The sequence below is a fragment of the Labrus bergylta genome, chromosome 20 (assembly GCF_963930695.1).
Source record: "Labrus bergylta chromosome 20, fLabBer1.1, whole genome shotgun sequence".
Classification (NCBI taxonomy): Eukaryota; Metazoa; Chordata; class Actinopteri; order Labriformes; family Labridae; genus Labrus; species Labrus bergylta.
This window is the reverse complement of record NC_089214.1, coordinates 7,861,199-7,882,553: the sequence shown is the minus strand read 5'-3', so window position 1 is coordinate 7,882,553 and position 21,355 is coordinate 7,861,199. Positions and strand designations below refer to the sequence as shown.

Here is a 21,355-nt window from a genome sequence, read left to right as displayed (position 1 = left end):
TCAGCTTTCACTCAGGAAACTTCCTCCTCTTTATCCTTCATTCCTCTCTCGTGTGCACAAAGATTCCAAAAACACAAAAGACTCACTAAAAGTTAAGGAGGTATAATGTACTTAAGTGCAAGAACTCATGCTGCCTCTTTTTATATCTGCACATTTTAGTTCATCTCTTTCCGAGTCAGTTGACTCTGGAGTCGGACTAAAAGGCCTCAGCAAGTGGGGACACTTGTGGAATATGTTTTTTTCCAAGGATATCTTTCATGACAGATGAGTGGCGAGATCCTAAGCGCTGACGGGAACACAGCTGCGTTTCATTTTCAATTCAGGAAGTGTGTGTGTGGAAAGGTTGGATTGGGAAGGGAGGGGGGCTGGTTTTTCATGCACCTGGAATGAGGCTTACTTCACATTCGCTATATGGAGAAACAACTCTTATTCAACAGGGCGACACAAAGAGTGCAATACACGACTGTCCCAATCAGAAAGTCGGTAAATCACATGACTGTCGTTCATCAACCTTTAAAGAGTTTGGACCATTCAGTGCCAAAGACTTCACCACACATCCACTTCAAGTGCTTTTTAAACGATGAGGTAATACTTTGATAAATTAGAACGGCAGCTCTGATGGGCTTGTCGAGGTCTCAATGGGAGATTTGATGCCAAAGTTAACAAACGACTCGCAGTTATTGGTGTGAAGGGATCGTTAATGACCACTGACTGTTAGAGCTCCGTTAAACACCATGTCCAGCTGGAAGGGAGGTCTCCTCGGCTAGTCGGTGGGAAAGATGGATTTAATATAAGAGCACAGGCAAGTGCTGCAAAAAAACATTTAATGTAACACTTAAAAGGTTTTAATAATATGGCCAATATGGCCGACCGATCATCGCTCCCATTTTTGTTCTGTTTTTGGTATCAACCAACTCAGGAGGGAAACATGAGGCTTTAAGCTGCTAAACGTCCCTATATTTTCACCAGCTGGTTGCTAACTTTCTCCACCTGGTGTCTGTTGCTGAACAGGTCATATAAAGAGGGATTTAAGGGATTTTTCACTGAAGACACTTCTTTAAGATGACTTCTTTGGGAAAAATAATAATAATGTGATGCTCCAACTAAAGGCATAACCATCATTTCTCGGGCTAAACAAACTGTCCACTACTTAACTTTCAGACCTAAGAAATCTGTAAAAAAAAAAAAAATCATGTGTTGAACATGTGTTCCCAGGAATGACAATGTACAAGTCAATACGTTTCATCACAGCCTCACAGAAAGCAAGATATATTTTTATACACGGCTTTTGGCCAATTCCAGCCAAAATCTTTATAGCGTCAAGTCATCAGGTGGGAAAACATTATATTTAACAGAGATGGAAAGAAAGAGTCAATATGAGGACAAAAAAATATGTGGGATCAGAAGAACAAAATCCCTATGGATTGATGCACACCTGAAAATGACCTCAGCATTAAGAAGTGGAGATAGTTATCCTCCAGTCCACATCATGCAAAGAGCCTCACCAGGCTCCTTAACGCACATGTCTGAAAGAGATTTGTCTTTAAAAGCTCGGCCCGAGCTCTGGCTGTGGAGAAGGTGACTTCACACAAAGTGGCTCACACAGCTGCGCATTAGACATCAGGACCGAAGCCTTCCCTGTAAGCAGACAGGTGCACTCTGGGAGTACAGCCACAATAATTGATTGCACGTCTGAATCATTCATAACTGCACACATGTTTGAAGTGCCACCTCATGCATGCTTCCACAATAAAGCAAACACATCAGCTCATCAGCTCACAGTAATCAAAGCACTGCAGCTCAAATCGGCTGATGCAATCCAAACACACCGCCAGTGTTTACAAATCTACTGCGCTGTAGTTACACCAAAACACTCTGTAAGACATGAAATATGACACAGACTAACGGCTTTTCCATTTCAGTGCACACTTGACTGATGAGCTTCAGATGCACGGGGAAGAAAGTGGAGAATTTTTGCGTTGGCTGTCAAACATGGAGGACACCTGGCATAACACGAAACACATGGCGGACGACTCGACAACAAAGGAGAGAGTTCAGTTTCACAGCTCCTCTGTGAGCACGCAGGGAGAACAGACATGAACTGGAGCAGCTGTGATCTCTTCAACAGCCCGAGTGTCGACACACCACTGGGCTGCCGAAGGCTCGATCGGGGGTCACGACCTGCTTGCTGTTCAATTCCCAGTGGGTCACTTCCTGGATGAAGAGCACAGATAAGGAGAAGAGACAGATGCTGGACTGCTGAGCAAGGCTTGAAGATATATGTATATTTATTTACATAATGTTCCTGTCTCTTTAATATTATGCGTCTAAATATATCGGTGCATCATCAGCGTAAGTGTTGATAAGTTTTGAGTAAACTTCACTAAAAGTGAGTAACCACATACCTGAGACTTCTGGTTTTATCCAGGCTAAACTTGGTTCACAAGTAGGGTTAGTCAGCATTTCAATGACTACAATTTGATGTCCAGCAGGTCCTTATTATGCACAGAGAGGTAAACATTGAAATTATGTTGAAGGCATGGTTGATTGGAGGTTGTAAAGATTTTGATCCGGCCAGCTCCTGCAATTATTTTGGGTAGGGAGTTTAAAAAAAACAGACAGACTTCTTTTTTTGGCTTTGGCTTTTTAAACCACACTGTTGCACATTTATGCTTTAACTCAGGCTGTTTTCTCGTCAGCAGGAACAGACGCTAAACTCTGGGCATCACAAAATGTAAAATGGGTAATATATTAGAGAATCAAAAAGGTTTTTACCCCAAATTTGAGATGATTATAAAACCAAAAAGCCTCTTAAAGTATCACAGAATCACCTAGAAGAAGACATTTCTGCAGATTCCTTTGCTTACATGCAAAAGGTTTAACACTGCTGATAAAGTTGAAAACAATTCCTTCACTGACATAGTTTCAATAAATATTCTAAATGATGAATAAGAGAACTGGACGCAGGCTGTGGAAACACTGACCTCCTTGTTCACAGTCACACATCAGAGACTCAGTTTCCTTTAGTTTGGCTGAATCAGACACTGATTCGTCATCTTTCCCTGTCGCCTGCACAGTCAGACACAGTCGAATCCAATCAACCACAACCGCAGGAACAACCTTTGGCCAGGCTGCTCGGACCACAAAACTTTTACTGCTCAGCAAAACAAAAGGGATGCTCGAAAGACAAAGACCCCAAAGGAAAATCAACACGGCACTGGGGTTTTTTAGAAATGTGAATGGGTTCCTTTGTCATCGTGTGTTTTGACAGGATAAAGTTATCCATTGTTCCTGCAAAACCTCTATGATGAGAATATATCCGGACAGAGTCCACCTTAATGAAATTTGTCTCCAAGCCTGTGTCTCTCATCGGCCTAATTTCTTAGAACAAAGGACTACACCAACATCGTCTTTTTTAAATCTCACCATAACCATTCATTTTCCCCTGACAGGCCAAAACTATGTCCACAGTATTGCACATTGATACACGGGCCCAGCTCATTAAAAACAATGTTTATTTACTGTAAATAGCAGAGGGGACGCTATAGTAACGGATGAGAACACAAAGCTGTGAGCTGAGGTCACACAAACTGTGATCTGGATCCCTGCCTTGCCTAACACTCACTCAACCCCTTTCCAGGAACCGGAGAGCGGAGTCCTCCAGGAGGGCAATCAGAGAAGCATGCCGGGCACAAAAACACAAAGAGGGGAGAGAAAGAGGAATCAGAAGTAGACGACGAAAGTTGTGGTTCATGAAAAGGTATCAGAACAGGAAAACAATACGTCAATGGGTGTTCAAAATCAAACAGAGCGAAAAAGAAAGAATGACAGATTTGCAAATAGGTTAGGTCTGGTGAAAGATCATGATTTACAGAGAATAGGTACATAAGTTGAGCTTATGGAAACACCTTGATCAGTGGCGATTCCAGAGTCTTTTGGGGCCCTAGGCAAAAATCTTTTGGGGGGGGCCTCCAACATGCATTCATCACCATTTTGTCTGCCAGCCAACGCTTACTCCTCTTCCTCTGTTTTCTCTCCTATAGAAGGATACTTCCTCTTTTGTGACTTGTATTGACAAACTTTGGTTTCCACATCAATAATGCATGCCACGCTTGGGCAGGGCAACCAGAGTGAGTGCTGTCAGATGGGACCCCCCCCCCCCGAGGAAGGTTTCCTGCTGTCATTGCAAAATTTGCATATTTTGTGCCACTACTTTGGTGTACGTTTGTGAGTTCTCGGGGGGCCAAGCAGTTGCCTACCTTGCCTGTTGCCTCTGACCTTGATGACAATGCAACTTTTCTACGTTTAAAGAAGAGTACACACTACATGATAATCGATTCCCCCCTTCGTCAAGAGTGATTTTACCTTCCCCGATCAGGGCTGCCGTGATTTAAAAATCATAGATATTGAACATTCTGTCATTTTCTCTGTGAGCTTCCTGTCAGCACCTGTGTGTCCAATCAGACTGCTCGTTTGCACTTCCTGACGTTGTTTCCTCCTCTCTAGATCCTTCTGCTAGATGAAATGTAGAGTTGTAGAGCATGTGAGACTGTCTAAAGAAAGCTGGTCATATGCTATTTGTGAAAGGAGTTTAAAAAAAACACATATTCACATTTGTAGTTATCAGTCTTCCTCTATGACCAGATCATAAGAGGTAGAGAGAGAGAGAGAGAGAGAGTCCATGTAGGGGTTAAGGTGGAGGTCAATGGGTCAAACAGACACATTTCAACAAGCACTGGAGTTTGTGTTTCGTAGCTGAGCCTGAACTTGAATCTATTCTTTACTTGGATATCATGACTAGTGTACATGACATCAGTTGCATAAAGCACAAAGATATTTTACCCACTAAGATCTTTCACTTAACAAAACCAATAAGTGTTGTGCCTGAAGCAGATGAAATCGGAACGTTTCACATAATTAACCTCATTTGACGTGTATGCCTTTTGCTGTTTTCCCCTGAGCTCTTTAATGGTCTTGTTTTTCATTTTTGGAGTCATTTCTTCCAAGCTATTCTCTCATTGATGGATGAGGATTTGAGGCTTTGTTGCAGCAACAAGAACAATAAGGGGAATGAAGGGCACAGTGTGATGATGATGTACTTGAGCCAAAGAGTTAAACAAAGGTCACATTTCTTCATCCAAAAGACGGTTATCCCAACATCTTTTCTGGTTGTGAAAATGTTTGTTTATTTTTTTAATAAATGCATTCTGTCATGCCATCTGTCATCTTCATTATTTTAACAGAAATGGGACATTTTGACAGAGTCTGCCGCCAGGGGGCTCTCAATAAATACTACAATAACAAAAGATGACGTCGAGGCTATAGCGGGGAATCATGGGAGTTCTCTCTGCTCCTCCCCCCCCACCATAATTTACATGACGTTTTTATCAAAGCAGCACATACAGCAACAGTACGGCAGCTTTCAGAAGCTTCCTCATGTGGCGGTCTTTGTCGTAACATCCGGTGTTTCCACGGCGACGACATACATTCTGTCTGTCATGGCGGCTCATCGTGGCGGCCTCCTCGACAAGACGCGTCCGTTACAACTTTAAAATGACGGATTTCTCTGGCTTTGATAACGGTTGAAAATAGCAAAGAGTTTTTCTGTTTGCGTTCGCTGAAAATATCAGGAGCTTTTCAGGAGCTTTTTCTACAAGTGTGAGAGCCTCAATAGATTCAGTCTGTGTCATAATCAGTCAAAACTTCTAGCAGTATGTTTAAAGGGAGAACATGCTGAGCACGATCCAAAAGCTCAGAGCTGCTCTATCGCTGTGGAGGTCCTGGCTGCATTCATTGTTGCTCCACCTAATAACTGAGTTTTTAACAGCTCAGAGAATTGACTCCATCTCATGGCTTGCCCACTGCGCTCACTTCCAGGCTTTACCTGCCAATGACGCAAGCAGAGGAAGTGCAGAAGAAGGGCCAAGGGGTTCTGAGTTCATGGGATGGCTCAGGGGGCCCTGCTGGAAACCGACACCATCTCGGCTCTGTGTGTGGCCTTATTTAGGCTCCATCTTTTTTTATTACATGTGATGGAAACCATACGCCTCCATCACATGACACACGCGGGCACGGTGCTCGTGGTTTTAAGTGAATGAAGGAGGTGTGAGAGGAGGAGTGAAGACAGGCAGGACAAGCGCCAAATACTCAGTCGCAACGAGGGTGAATCTGGCGGAAAGAAATGAAAGGCGAGAAAAACAAGCGCAGGAGGGGAAGAAAAATGATATAAAGTTCAGAGAGGTGGCGCGGAAGCAGTGACGGATGAGCTCTTTAGAGCCGCCAGTAAGCCGTGTCACAACGAACGCAGCGAGCCAAGAACCTCCGAGGGTCTGTGACACGGGCCAGATCGTCCACGTTAAAATGGGAATGAGAGAAGAAAAGTGGGGGCCATTTTTGACAGGAAATCTTTGACTGAGCTGTTGCACGTCCAACTAAAAAAAGGCATTGTCAAATTATGAGGCAACCAAGATTGCAGCATCCAGCAGCTCTCCCAGGCTCCAGCTGTCTGCCGCCTCGCCGTGGGGGAGGCGAGGGCGGAACTTTTCTTTCCACATAAACAACGGATTGGTGTGTCACATCTCCTCTGATGCAGTGGCAGGTTTATGAGCTGCATTAGAAACGTATTAGAGAAACAATACTTTTTTTTATGCATTAGTTGTGTTTGGGCAGCCAGTCTTGTTGTAATGTCAAATTTGACAGGATTCTGAGCATCGCTTTTTATTGGAAGACAATCATTTTCCTGCTGGAAAAAACACACTGACAAAAAAAAAAAAAAAACATCTCAAATGAACACGTTGGGCCTGTAGCCTAGTGGTTAGTGCGCGCATGTCAAGAGCTATAGTCCTGCAGGCGGGCAGCCCGGGTTTGGGTAGTAAATGTGTTTCAGTTGCTCGTTAACACATTGGATTTACAGTGAGAAACATTATCATGCACTAGCAGCCACCTTGTTTTAGCTGTTTTGGGTCTCCACCACTATTGGAAGTAGCTGGCTTTTTAGTAAATCCTTTACAATGCTTATAAATAAGGAACCTGGACATAAGACGTTAGAAGTCCATGCAGAGCTAAAAGATCTCCTGTCATAAACACACAGAGCAGACGAACTGCCCACTTCTCATCCTACCATAATGACGTCTCACCAACTCATATTAAAGGTCCACAAATAAACATTTCAAAATGGTTTTCAGATGAGCTGCGGTAGGACAGGCATGCAGACGGCAGCATCCGCAGCTTCACCCCACATGCAGCCCTGACCCCCCCCCCCCCCCCACCCCTCCCATCATCCCAGACGCCCTGCTTGACTCTGCACAGGCTCAGGGCTCGTTGTAGTTACACAAACAGGTCGTCTTTCCAGAAAACTACATCAACAATGGAGTGGGGAGCGGGAATGGACTTGGGGATTTGGGGCCCACGGAGCGACTTGGGTTTTAGTTACAAAGCAAAACATTGGAGCTGAAGCACCCAAAAAAGTGTAGCGCTATAGGTTTGTGCGCTTCTTTTCTGCGTGTGTGTGTGTGTGTGTGTGTGTGTGTGTGTGTGTGTGTGTGTGTGTGTGTGTGGCCCACTGGTTAATGACCATCACATTAGCATCCAGAATTTGATAGCTGCCTACGCTCAACTTGGAAGGAAATAGAAAACCATCAGCAAAAGAGAAAAAGTGAGTTCAAAGTGAGAATGGGCGACGGCAGGACAAGAAAAACAAAAAAGTAAAAACTGTATCCATTGAAAACAAGTTCAAAGGCTGTTTGTCTGCCGTCAGCTGCAGTCAACTACAAGAAATGATCAGATAGATGGTGCTGCACTTCACAATAAATCTAATTTAGTTGTATTTAATCGTATTATTTCAAAATGAACATAAAAAAAAAGAAAAGCTCAAATTCTCTAATTCTCTTTCCAGAGCTTCCCCACAGTTTTGGTTCTTGGCTCCACGATCTTGGTCTCGGTCTCCAAAGCCTCATCTGATCGATGTCAACACTCCGAGGTCAGGACTCCCACACTGACGGTTTCAGATGCCACTCAAAATGTGAACACCAGTGCAAATACCCCCAGGGCTGGCAGAGCCTGGATAAGTACGTCAAAGGAAAACAAACAGATAAAGGTCGACAGTCGGAGAAAACCAGAAATCAAATAAATAGGATGACGTTTCTCTCTGATGAGCAGCTGGGATAATAAAACAGAAAATGTTAGTCAAGGCATTGAAATCTGCCTGTCTCTGTGTTGTTACAGGATTGCCTTTTGATTCTGCCATGAACCGCACTCTGGTCGTGGTAAAAAGAGACGGTGTACTTCTGCACGCAAGAGTCACGACTTAATGTTGAGTTTAATTGCACAGCTGAAGAGAGACAGGAAATGTTGGGAGGAGAGAGTTGGGGATGACATGCAGCAAAGGGACAAGGTCGGATTCAAACCCAGGGCTAGTGTTGTAGTCAAGACCACAGTAACCAAGACTGAGACATACCCAAAACCAGGGTGCTCAGAGACCGAGGCAAGACCAAGACCAAGGCAGGGTGAGATAAACCAAGACCATAAATATTTAAAAAAATCATCATCTTGTGTGCAACGCATTTAGACCGTTACAGCAGGAAGGTTACAGCTGCAGTAAATAATGTAATTATCAATGAATTGATGTTATTCGTTCTTATAGAAAGGTGCGTTTTCCTTCTTAACACAGTAAAGACAATGAAAAATAGCCAATCGGTGTTGGTCTTGATTTAAAATCTGAAGTCTGCCAAGTCTGAGACGGAGACAAGACTGAGTAAAGACGCTTTAGATTCTGAGGAGAGACCAAGACCTTCAAATAGTTCAAGTCTCGAGTACTACAACACAACCCAGGACCTCTATGATGAGGACTAATAGCCCGTTTACATGGGGCATGCAACATAACCGGCCGGCCATCCAGCGCCCCGGTATGTTGACATTTTTTGTTTTAACAATCTAGATTGTATTTCAAGCCCAGGCTACCGTTAAAGTTCACGTCCTGCTGAAACAAGTGTCTGAAATGTATTGAACTACATATCCTGCTCTGCTGAGATGGTGCAGGATAACAACCAGAAACACATTAAGGAGCTGTGCGGATTTCTTGGATACTTTAAGGAAGGCCTGTTTGTCTCAGTAGGACAGAGATCGTTCCAACATCAGCCAAACTCATCAATACGTTTAGCCACATCCGACGCTGACTCGGCTGTGTGGACATGCAGAGGACAGATCTACACAGAAGGATTTCTTTCTGACTTGTTGGTTTCTGCTGTGGTGTCACGTGTGGGTAATGGCGGTATACCATTATGGTCATTGTGGAGAGAGGCACGTTGTGATTTAAGGGTTACTTGTAATAAGACGCTCTATCATTTACCAGCAGCTCAGAGAGAACATGGAGCGCTGTAAAATGTGAAAACCCACTGTGGTCTGATTGCTTTCAGGTTTGTAAAAGGACCTAGATTTATTTCAGTTGCACATGAGGTGAAGATTTCTGCATGTAGGACATATATGTTTATACGATGGTGAGGACGGCCTGCTGCTACATTTTGAAAGAGTATGCAGTGCTGAGAAAGTCGGAGCCTCAGAATGGAAACTAAGAAATGACAATCCCTCGGATGATTTGCTTGGCATTATAATTCATATTGAAGAATGAAAGCCAACCACATGCTGAGAAAAAATCAGCGAGACAAAAAAAAAAAATGCAAAATGGAACAGGTTTAAAGGCGAATGAGCCGCTCTCTGAGGTGGGTAACAATAGAAATGTCTTCTGTTATGCATCATCACGGGTATTCGAGTTCCTTCTGGGTGGCCTGCCACGTCTGCGGTCGGATGCGGGGGGGTGGTCTGACAGTTTGAAAGACAACAAGCGTCTTCCCTTCACCGCTGGTTGAGAAGAAGAAGAGGAAGAAGAGGACGTTTTTCTGGCAAAATCTGCTCACACAGACAACGGTGGAACGCTCGTCTGTACGTCAGAGCAGCCGAGATGAAGCGTCGACAGGCAGGAGGAGCTGTCTGACATCTGGGTAGAGGATTAAACAGAGGCAATACCACTCACTGAAAGCTGTAATCAACACCAGACAATTGCATTAAAATACTCTACTGTTTGTGTTGGCTTATTTAGACTGAGGTTCAGGAGGGGAAACTCCTCTCTGCTGAAGCGGTGTCATCAGGGACCAGAGTGATTATTTCATTTCTCCAAACTGTAAGTTCTGATGACAAAGAAAAGTTCTGATCAAACTGCTACTTTGCAGCTTTTCCTGCAATCTGTGCTTCATGCTGAATCAGACTGCTGAATGTGGCTGAAGCCTTTTCTCATCCCGTGTTTCATTCTGTCAATAAGCAAAACTATTTATTCTACGCCCAGATACAAAACAAAACCTTCAGAAGATACATTTGAATGCAAGGAAACATAAAGTTTGGTATGATTATGCTTGCATTTCATTCATTCATTCATTTACATCCCACATCCCACATCTATTTCTGTAAAGACTCTACGTTATCAATAATATTCTGTCCGCAGTTTCAGGGGCCCGTGATTTAACGTCAGCAAATTATAAAGTAACTACAGGAATCTTATGTTATCTTATGTTCAACATAAGATTTTGTACTCTTGAGTATGCTCTACACAAACTATTGTTGATTTGATCAGTGTGAACACAAATGTACTCATAGCGGACTCAGGTACTGTGCCCGAGTCCGCTTTAAGAGGTGGTCTCGGTCCGCGAGAGATGTAAATGCAAGTGTGCTCAAACGAGGAAGTGGACCGCCATGTGATGTAATTGGCAGCACGGACCCATTTCATCCTCTGAGCTGCACAGTACATATGAGAGTTGGAAAAAGGGTCGACGTTGGTTGTCTCGGAAATAACAAAAACATCCACAGTTAGCAGGGTGGAGTCAGACTGTGAGTGGTTGCCATGGTTACCTCTTCTTTCTTCTTCTTCTTGGTGGATTTGCAAACCAAGTATGTGCATACTGCCACCTGCTGTATGGGGCTGTGTACAAATACAAAGTGTACTCGGTTTGGGGAACGTTGTTGCTAATGTGAACGCAGACCAGCGGGGGAGGGGGGACTCTTCTTCCATACATGGCAAGCTGGAAGCACTCGAAACATAAAGCCTCTGAATAAAGACTTTCGTTAATGTGAACACAAACTCTGCAGGTTCTGCGATGTTTTTACTCAAAGTGGAACAACCTAATCCAATCGGGAGTGTGATCTATGGAAGAACAATGGAAATATTCTGTAGCTTATCCATTCAGTAATGTGTTAATTAAACATGTGCATGCATGAAAAGCTTTGTGCAGAGTCGGGAAAGGTGCCACAAAATGAATTCTGCACGCAGTCTTCACGTGGAAAATGTGATAGTCATTATGAATCTGACAGAGTTTTGGAGCTGAGCTCTGTTCCTCTACGCTTCAACTCCCCACTGCAAACCAGGAAGCAGTAGGTTGATCTTGGCAACCGTAACTCTTATTTTTTTCCCTCTTTCATTAGCATGTTGGACTGTAAAAAAAAAAAGAGTTTTATGACTTACCCTAAAAGAGGAAAAGTTAGATTTCCAAATTCATTGTTGAAGAATGCCCCTGTGTTCTGAAAGCTTTCAGTGACTTACAAACATGAAGGTCTTCAGTTTGTATTACTATAGTGTGATGTTGAGACACACACACACACACACACACACACACACACACACACACACACACACACACACACACACACACACACACACACACACACACACACACACACACACACAGGTCGGAATATAAATGTAAAATCTAATGTTCCCTGCAGAACAAAGAGCTGCAGCATGCCAAATCTAACACAAGCGTTTTCTCTGGAGGAGTAAAATGACCACAGGTGAATCAGAGCACCTTCTGCTTTTCTTTAATTTAATTTCCAATCAATGACTCAGACCCCCCTGTTTAAACAATCCCTTAAAGGCACTTACAATGGGGCCACATATACTGAACTCCAGTAACACTCCCCTGACATCTGCATGTGGGTCACATCAAGGACACCACGACTGTTATAGTGTGTGAGAGCAGCATGGGGACGGCGACGGGCTCTGCTGCTTTCCCTCACTCTTTCAGGCTAGTCAGGAAAGTCACTGACACTTGGATGATCACAAGCCAGATTGAAAATAGCAGCTAACGACCAGCACATGTGTTTCCCTGGCAAAAAGCATCGCCGAAAGACGCCTGCTCTTTGCATCTATTGCCCGGATTCATGTTACTTCTGTTTTATTCGGTCTAAATGAAGACGTAACAGCGAGAGGAAGGTGGGGGTGGAAAAACGTGGACAGAAGTTTACAGAATCTCTCAAACAGTGATGTTAAAACCAAAGAAAACAGAGCTGGGGTTTTCGCTACCTGTATTTCAGTCATGTCTCAGTTGTTGTTTTTTTAAGCTTGATAAATCTATATAAAACAGAAAGACATGAAAAACCTGTTTGATTCATAGATTTGGGAAAGTGAATGTGCAAGTTCTGCAGAGCTCTTGCATGCATAGGACAAAAACTAAGTTTTTTACAGTTTGTCAGATATGTCAAAATATATACACGAATAATGTTAATCATTATGAGAGTTGGCTTTTCACTTAAATCTAAAATCATATATTTTTAGGCCCCTAAACCCCTCATGACATTGACACTGTAAAAAGTCTGTATGGTGAAGGCGTTAGCAAATTGTAGCTCAAGAGCACATCAACCAGGCATGGATCAAATTTAGTAACCATTTAGAGTTGCATTTCTCTTCGTCTTGAACAAACAGGCCTAATATTCAGTCTCATTTTAGTTCTGTTTTGATCTTTTTCACACATTTAAAATAAAATTTGAGCAGCTAAAGGCTTCGCTATGGCTGCATATTTTAGCTTTAAAGGTCGCAAAATGTTTAAAACCTCTGAAGCAACTGCAGAATAAAGTGCTGCAAGCTATCTATTTTACATTACACCGAGTAATTTGACTCTGTGTAACCTTGATCATTGAAGCTTAAGCATAAAGAGACTGCCTATTTACAGACTGACCCATGCCTGTGTTGTGGTATACAAAAAATGATGTAAAATCTTAATTAACAAGTTATTGCTGTAAAGTTGAAACAACATTTCTGGGTTAAATTTATCCTCAAGTATCAGAAGCTTAAGAGAGCGTGCGTGTTAATGCCCTTTACTTCTTTCCATTATTGCGTCCTTCTTCCAAGATAAGTTGAAATGCAAAGAACAAGAATAATGGGTTCATAAAGTTCCCGTGTGATCTGCTGCCATTTCTCCGTTTGGCTGCTTTCCTTCACTTTCAGACGTCTCTGTGGGATTCCACGTTGACAGGGTTGAATTATAGCGGAGATAAGAAGTTTGTCTAAATATCTGAGAGCAGAGAGTCTGAAACACTGCGGCTCAAAACAGATCATTTAAAAAAAAAATATATATATATATATGTGAGCGTACGTATGTCAGAAAAGGTGTGCAGCTTGTGGTTGAGTTGAACAGTTCCAGCTGGATCTTATCATAAAACCTCCTTTTCTTTATCGCCCACCATCAAACACATCTCCTCACAAAGAGCTCCTCTCATGCTCCTACATACCCATCCATACACGTCCTGTTCGTCGCCAACAGCCGGCTGTGTCTCCTCCACCTTCTCCCACTTCCTTTTCACTCCCTTCCCCGTCTCCTGGGATAAAATACCCTCCTGCCCAGCGCCCCCCCCCGCCCCCCTGCTCTTTAAGCTCATCCTGCATATTGGTGTTATCTCTCCTCCTCTGTGTCTGGGAGTGTGAGGTTCTCCTTAAAACCACATACGAGTAAATCCCTCATCCCTGGTCTGTACATCATCTGTGTTTATATCGTCCAGGCTTTGGTTTTTACAGCCTGCTCTAAGATATTTACGTGAACTTTCCTCTCCCTGTACAGAGATAACGGGACATGAGAAACTGAGACGTGGAGCCGGCTTTCTGTGAGAAACTGGCTAATGTCTGACTTTAAATGTTGAAACTCCCCTGGGATGGTTAACGGTAACAGTTGTTTTCTAATCTTCTGACTACTCAAGGTGCTTTTTACACCGCAAGTCACACCTTAAAAATTCACACACTGATGGTAGAAGCTGCAGTGTAAAGTGATCATCAGAAGTAACTAATCCACTCACACACATTCACACGCTGCTGACGACGCAGCGGGAGCAACTTGGGGTTACGTGTCTTTGCCCAAGGAAACATCGGACATGTGGCTGCAGGAGCTGGGGATCGAACCCCTGACCTTCCAGTTGAGAGAAAACTCTACAAACTGAGCCACGGCCGCCCCAGACTTTGGGATGAATTTGATTGGATCATTAGCTTCAACAAAGCTTTTGAATTGAGAGTGCAGGATGAGTTATCAGACATTTGAAACCATTTACAGGAAGAGGAAATGCGTTTTCTTTTATGTACAAGCACTCAGATATAACCTAAAAAATGTATACACTTAATGGAAGTAATTAGTCAACAAGCATCAGGTTCTTGTAAAAACATCTACCAACAGGTGTTAAGAGTAGAAAATAATGTAGTTCATCCATGGAACACAGCTCAGTTAACTTTACTTTTTATATCTTGGGATTTTATGTTATTACAGCGAAGCTTTGGAAGTTAATGATTTCCCCAGAGATTGTGAATAAAACACAAGACAACAGTGATGTCTACTCCAGAAGCCAACTTTTACTTGCTTATATTTACCAGACGAGCTTAGAAGTCAAAGACAAAGCTGTTTTACTGCAGGTCTGCTCCCTCTTAGCAGGTGACTTCAGTAAGTGTTTTCCCATCTCTGTCTGCTGTCTACAGGTGTTTCACCTGCTGTGTCTGTCTGTTTCTTCTGAAGCTCATTTTAACAGAGGTCACTTAACTCAACCCGACTCTAACCGCTTTAAGTCCTTGGGAGCAGCCGAATCAAGCTAGGCCTTTTAAAGAAGCAATCAGTAAGATATCTACTGAATTCATTGATAAAGTGACCTTACTGTATAATCAGACATTAAGGAAACATGCTATGTTGAAGTGCAGCAGCCAGTATGTCCTCCTTCTAACTTTAGATTCTGGTCTTTGGATTTGTTTGGACCAGAGAAGGTAGGCGGTTTTAAGGCTCCCCCACACGGCCGTTTTGGACGCCCCTCTGTTTGCCAGATATGAGAGCAGTTATCAGGTCAGGAGAGAGGCTAGAACACAGAAAGGTTTACAGACCGATGCAGAGCTGGCAAAACACTGAAGCTTCAGTGTCCACCACATGGCAACCTGTGTGAGCATCGACTCGAGAAGAGGGGACGGGGGGAGACAGCTCTCTACAATGTTTTGAATTTGGACTGCAGTACCCGTTTTAAACACTAGGTGTCAGAGTTACATATTGCTCCTTTAAGTCTATATGGTAACATTTAAAGCTAAAATGTTGTGCATCCAACTGATATAGCCTATAGAAATCTGAGTTGTGTATTTAAGTCCAATAATCATACCATTTGTCGGTCATTAAAGTTGTTATGACAGGATGCAATGTGATTAAATGGAAATAAGAGTAATGATCTTTGAGAACCACATGAAAGAAAATGTAGACATCAGAAAGAAAGAGAGTCAATACAGAGTCGAAAAATATATCCCACGCTGAAAAAGTATCTCCATGAATGATCCATTCTGGCTGTCAAGTCTCAAGGCTAAAGGAAATTCTTTGACAGCGGTTTTGCAGACGGAGAAGAACCCCTTTCTACACTCAGCTAAAGGATTAAGTGATCAAAACCTACAAAGCAATTGTAGGAAAGAACTTTGAGGCAATATTTGAGAAACCACAACACAAAACTGTCGAAAAGGCCAAGAACCCACAGCAAAGTGCAAAAAAATCCCCATCAGACATTGGGAATAACACGCTGTAAAGTATCACATGCCAGCGAGTATTAAATGTGTCAGGGTCTGGATAGTCATGTCAGTGTAACCATGTTTGATTCCATGTTAACCAGGATGGATGAGGTGGTGGTTGAGGTGTCATTGTGTCCACAGCTGAAGGTGGTTGAGAAGCCCGGGGAATGCTCTCTGCCCAGAGAAACCCAACCGACCGAACCGAGGCCCGTCTGTGCTGACACAGCTGGTCCCAGGCGCAGACAGCCCAACACCATGCTCGGCTCCAGGAATGTTCTGGGGCTCGTTGGAGAAACCATAACAAGTGCAGGAAATAGATTAGTGCACTCTGGGTTCCACACCCGCCGCAAAGCTCCTGAGTTCTGCCACACTGAACCCACATGTGTGGGAACAGAAGACTCAGCAGCAGAGGGAGTAAGACCCCGATCCAGACATGGGTGTAGATCCCAAGAGGACCGGTTCTACGGAGCAATCAAGGCTCTGTTATTTCATGGACTGGACCTGACTCCTACATGCAAACCAAAATGCAAATCCAGTAAAAAACTTGCAAAGCATAACGGAGAGTATTATATCCAAAAAACATTTTTATGGACTACAATGCCTCTTACATTCAAACTCCCGGTTTCATATTCTTTTATGTTCATTTAGAAAATCAAAGTCAATCCAGACCCCATTGACATGTGTTTGTAACCACTACATCATAAGTTAAGATAGAAGAAAGGCCACCATCCATCTTTATTTCATGTTTGACTTGCAAGCTAACATGCTATCATATACCTAAAACCAATTATTCCTTTGAGCAAGCGGAATAATGTCCCTTCTTGTTCTTTTGAACCGAGAAGCAATCGACATAATGACTTTCTGCTGGAAGTGAGCTCTTGATTTTCATAGCTCATCGTGTCCCTGAACCTGTGTGCTTTAGCTGTGAGCTGTCTACATGTACAGAGAAGGGGATCCAAACTTCTAAAAGCATGTAGGATCAAATGGACAGAGTAGCTTAAGTTGCTTTTGATTCAGGTCGACTGAAGCTAATTGCACTAAAACAGCGGTTCACAAACTTTCCAGCTAATGACCCCCAAAATAACGGTGCCAGAGACTGGGGACCCCCACTTTCCCTGGAGGTGCAAGGCATGCAACGTATTGCAGGCAGGAATAGGCATAAAGAGGAAGTGGCTATCTATGATTGATGCACGATGATTTGACTTTTTAGAGTTATATGAATCAAACGCTACACCTGATACGATCACCTGATCATGGAGTCCTTCTTCAGAATGTTTCACTTTTCTAATTAAGGTTTTGTAGATGTGTGCAGGACTTCATTTCCACCTGTATTTCTCTCCTTTAATAAAGACCTGCCTCAAGGTTTATATAACGTTTTTTATGACAGGAGGATTTTTGGTTTGAATCCGGCCAAGTGCAAATCATGACTGCCAATGTCCGATTATAATACCTGAGAGGTTGTACGAGTCCAGCGAAAGTTGGGGTAGATTTCTGTTTTTATTCTAACAGCCTTCTTATGTCAACCCCCCACTGAAGAAAAAATACGATTGAACCTTGAGCACTGTGGAAGCTATTTCAGCCTGGCTTCAACCTGGCAGGAAGAGGGATGGGATTACCATATGAACTCACTCGGTGATGTGTGTGTGTGTGTGTGTGTGTGTGTGTGTGTGTGTGTGTGTGTGTGTGTGTGTGTGTGTGTGTGTGTGTGTGTGTGTGTGTGTGTGTGTGTGTGCTCTGCATTTCCAGGTAAATACAAACCAGTGGAAAAATGTGTATCTTTGTAAATAAACATGATGTATGCCTTCCTGAAGTGTTTCTGTAAAATGAACAATCACAAACAGCTCAGTCCTTATAAAGTTAAGTTAGCTTGTGCGTTCGTGTTTCCCCATTGTGGCTGTTTTTTTATGTGCCTTTTTTGCAAGTCAGCAAAAAAAGGAAACAAACACCCCAAAGGTGCTTTTAAAGGTATTTCAACAACATGCTCCCTACAGAATGTGTTTCAGACACACATATTGATTTCACACAGTTGTTCCTGATGTCAGTCTGTTCTCGTGGATGAATTAAAGCCAACGCAGAGAAGACACAGAACGAAAGCGTTGCCAGATTGGGATGAGTGCATCAACTCATAAACATTCTTCCTGGAACATGAAGGCAGCTATCAGACCATATGGTTTTTCATTGCTCCTTATCTTTCCTTACTCGTTTTTATGGAGAAAACTTGGAAGCGCAAAAAAAACCTCAAACCTCTTCGTTCTCTCTGAGAACTTCAGTTAATGCTCTAAAGCACGCTGAAAAAGACCACAGTATTTCTGCAGGCTTAAGCAAATTAACTACAACCCGTGTAATCTTTACAATGCTGGGGTCCATTTTCCAGTGAGGTATGGTAATCAACTTTACGCTGCTTCAAACTGCTTCAGACATTTCTGTCAGCACTTATCTCCTCTCTTTGTCATGAGTGCACAATCAAAATGTTTTTTTGTTTTTTTTTTACGCCCCTCGGTTTGCCAGATATGAGATCAGTTATCAGGTCAACAGGTGTTGCAGCGATGGAAGCGGGCAAGAGAAGTGGTTCAGATAGAAGTGATTGTACCCGACCTAAAAAGCCTCTGCATGTTTCTAATAAGCTCCACGAGCAGAAACGTGCTCAAACTAGGATCAATATTGGAGATGCTTTTGAAAAATAGCATCTCCAATAAACGCAGAAAGGTTTACAGACCGATGCAGAGCTGGCTAAACACTGAAGCGCCATAGTTGGGCTTCAAAACCGCTAGCCATCTACAGGAAATGAAATGATTTCCATTCTTTCTCAGAGTCAACATCTTCCTAGGAAATACAGACATTTTAGAAAATGGTCAGCAGCGTGCAAAATACTGTAGGTGAAATATATACGTGAATAAAAAGCAAAGCAACTGGAATTCGTCTTCTTTTTTTAAATTCCAGATGTTCACTTCTTCTAACCAGCAGGATTGTGAAGTACGTGTTCCCTGTTCCTGTTTAAAATCCTCCTCTTCTGAGCTCAGCTTTGACTTATGTCAACAGTTTAAAAAGTCTCCTTACTCTCCGAGGAGACTGCAATGAATTACAGCAAAACATGCAGAGAGGAAATAACTGCTTGGGTCCCCCTGAGTACTGACATTACAGCGCTAATAGTGGAAGAATGAGAATTTGTGATAGTTTGCATGAATACTGCTCTATTTCAAAACAAAGCCTCTGGAGCACAGAGAGACGGCCCCTCGGAGCCGGCCCCTCCAAACAGCTGCCGTGTCCCTCAGAGGGTCGACAGCACTCAGCTCAGAGTTCAGCAGCGCTCGCTTCCCCAATGTCAAGAGTTCATTTGAATTAAGTTAAAAGTGTGCTGGATTTGGCTCCTCTCCCTCTCTAATCAAATCCATGAGCGGGACTCACATGCGCTCACAGAGAAAGACAAACAGGATGCCTCTACTCGGATGACTCGAATCAAAGAGATTGTGTTTTAACCCAGTTGGACGTCGTCTCTTCTTGTTCTTTGTAGCCTTGCATCTCGCACACTCGTGGACTCATGCCGAACTTTATTTGAATGAGTAATCCTGCAGCGATACCAAGAGAAACAGAGAAATAACAAGAGAAACAACAAGAGAAACAACAAGAGAAACAACAAGAGAAACAGAGTCTCCTGATCCCAAATCAAAGATAAATCAAGTGGAGCACGTGCTCCGTCTCTAAGGAGATAAGTAATGATGTGTTTCAGTGTGTGTCACACTGTTTGCTCTTTGTGTTTCCTTCTTCATCCAAACATACACTTGATGGAAATCTTACTGTTGAGAAAAACAACCCGACAGCAGCACTTGGGAGGGGTACTGAGGGAAACTGATCTCCATTAGTGATGGTGCATCATTACGCTAATCCACTGTACCGTGTTTTTTACGGTATCTTCCTGGAGCCCACCCAATTGTGTCTATGAAAAGCTAAACCCCTCCCAGAAGTTGCACTAAAAGGTGACTGTCCTACACTTTGGAAAATTCATATAAAAAAAAGGATTTATTTTACATATTTAAAATACATTTAAAATCATCGTTGTTAGATTAACAGTTCAACGCTGCTCGCTGCCTTCAATGCGACATATTGCTCATTCATCAGGTAATCATTCGTCTCATCATGCGGGACGCAAGGCAAGTGATGCACAAAGCGGGACACCTGGCCGCCCTGTTGGAGGTAAAAGTTTTAAATGTGGATGACGACGCTTTAGAGCATTTTTATTCTCATCATTCTTGTCTTCATCTTCTTGTTCACTATCAATGCAAAACTCTGGGAAACTTTCTGAAAATGTTGAAGAAAAACTTTTTTTTGTTGTGCTTGTTTTAAGCTACATAACAATAGTGCATGAGTACAGTATTTTAGCAAACCAAATGCACATGAAGCCCCTTCTGCTTGTGTTAACCCACAACAGACAGAAATATGTCGAGGACAGTTTTAGTTAGAGTGACTCCTCATTTTTGAGGCTCGACGGCATGTTTGTGTGAGTCGGGGTGTTTAAGTGACTTAAATGAAGCAGATAAAAGGGAGAAGAAGGATTTTTAAACGTTTTGATCTGGTGAGTTATGTCAGCCATCATCGGGCTTGTGGTGAGCTGGACCTCACAGACTGACAGCCACATTTATGTAAACCCAAACTGTGCAGAACCGTCAGTGACAGAGCCAAACATCAAGGCAGACGGGGCTCTGCTACAGCATGCTGTTTGTCCTAACATGAAAAACACATCTCTTGTGTTAACTAGGACTCCCAATTAGGAACATGCTCTTAGAGAGCGGATCATTCAAAGTAGGTAGCACCAGAGGAGAGACAGAGAGTCAAGCCCACACACTTAGGAGCTTTTATTCAGAGCAGTTCACTCTTAAAAACAGTAAAAGTTTTATGATCCAAGCCCCAAGCGTGCCTGCTTTTCCCCTGTGAAGAAAAAGTAAACTCTTGCCACTCACCGAACCTCTTGTATCCAAAAGACTGTACTTCCTCCTCGTCTGCAAAGTCGTCTGTGTGACATAAAAGAAACATGATATAAGTGAGCTATACAATGTTACTGTGTGTGTGTGTGTGTGTGTGTGTGTGTGTGTGTGTGTGTGTGTGTGTGTGTGTGTGTGTGTGTGTGTGTGTGTGTGTGTGTGTGTGTAGATATGAGGTCCAGAGAACTGTAAAAGCCACAGGCTGCGGTTTCTCTGGGTTGTTGACAGTAAACTCTAATTACACTCTGCTGCACCACACTGAAGATTGGAGCTGAGCTCACAGAGGAGCATCACTTCTAATGGTAAACAGATGGGACTGACGGGGCAGGCAGGGAGGGATGAGCAGTGTGTTTTAGAAGGGTGGGGGGGTCAGAAGGGGGTTAGACTAGATGAGGAGACACAGATACTGGATGAATACGTTATTTTATCACAGTTTCTCCATCTAATGGTCAAATATCACAGTTTTACATCATGGTAGTAGTGGCCACACTTTGATTGAAGATGTTGAGTTGAGTTGAAACACAACACATTTAAAGAAAAGTCTGAAAGCTAC

General features: G+C 43.0%; 1 protein-coding gene across 1 annotated transcript in view; it reads right to left on the bottom strand.

Moving 5' to 3' along the window:
- The window catches only part of LOC109994253 (collectin-12), a 31,895-nt gene that overhangs the window by 9,895 nt on the left and 645 nt on the right, over positions 1–21,355 (bottom strand). Inside the window, exon 2 of the mRNA XM_020647526.3 lies at positions 20,782–20,832. Within this exon, the coding sequence (XP_020503182.1) occupies positions 20,782–20,832 (51 nt within the window). The remainder of the gene's footprint in view (positions 1–20,781; positions 20,833–21,355) is intronic.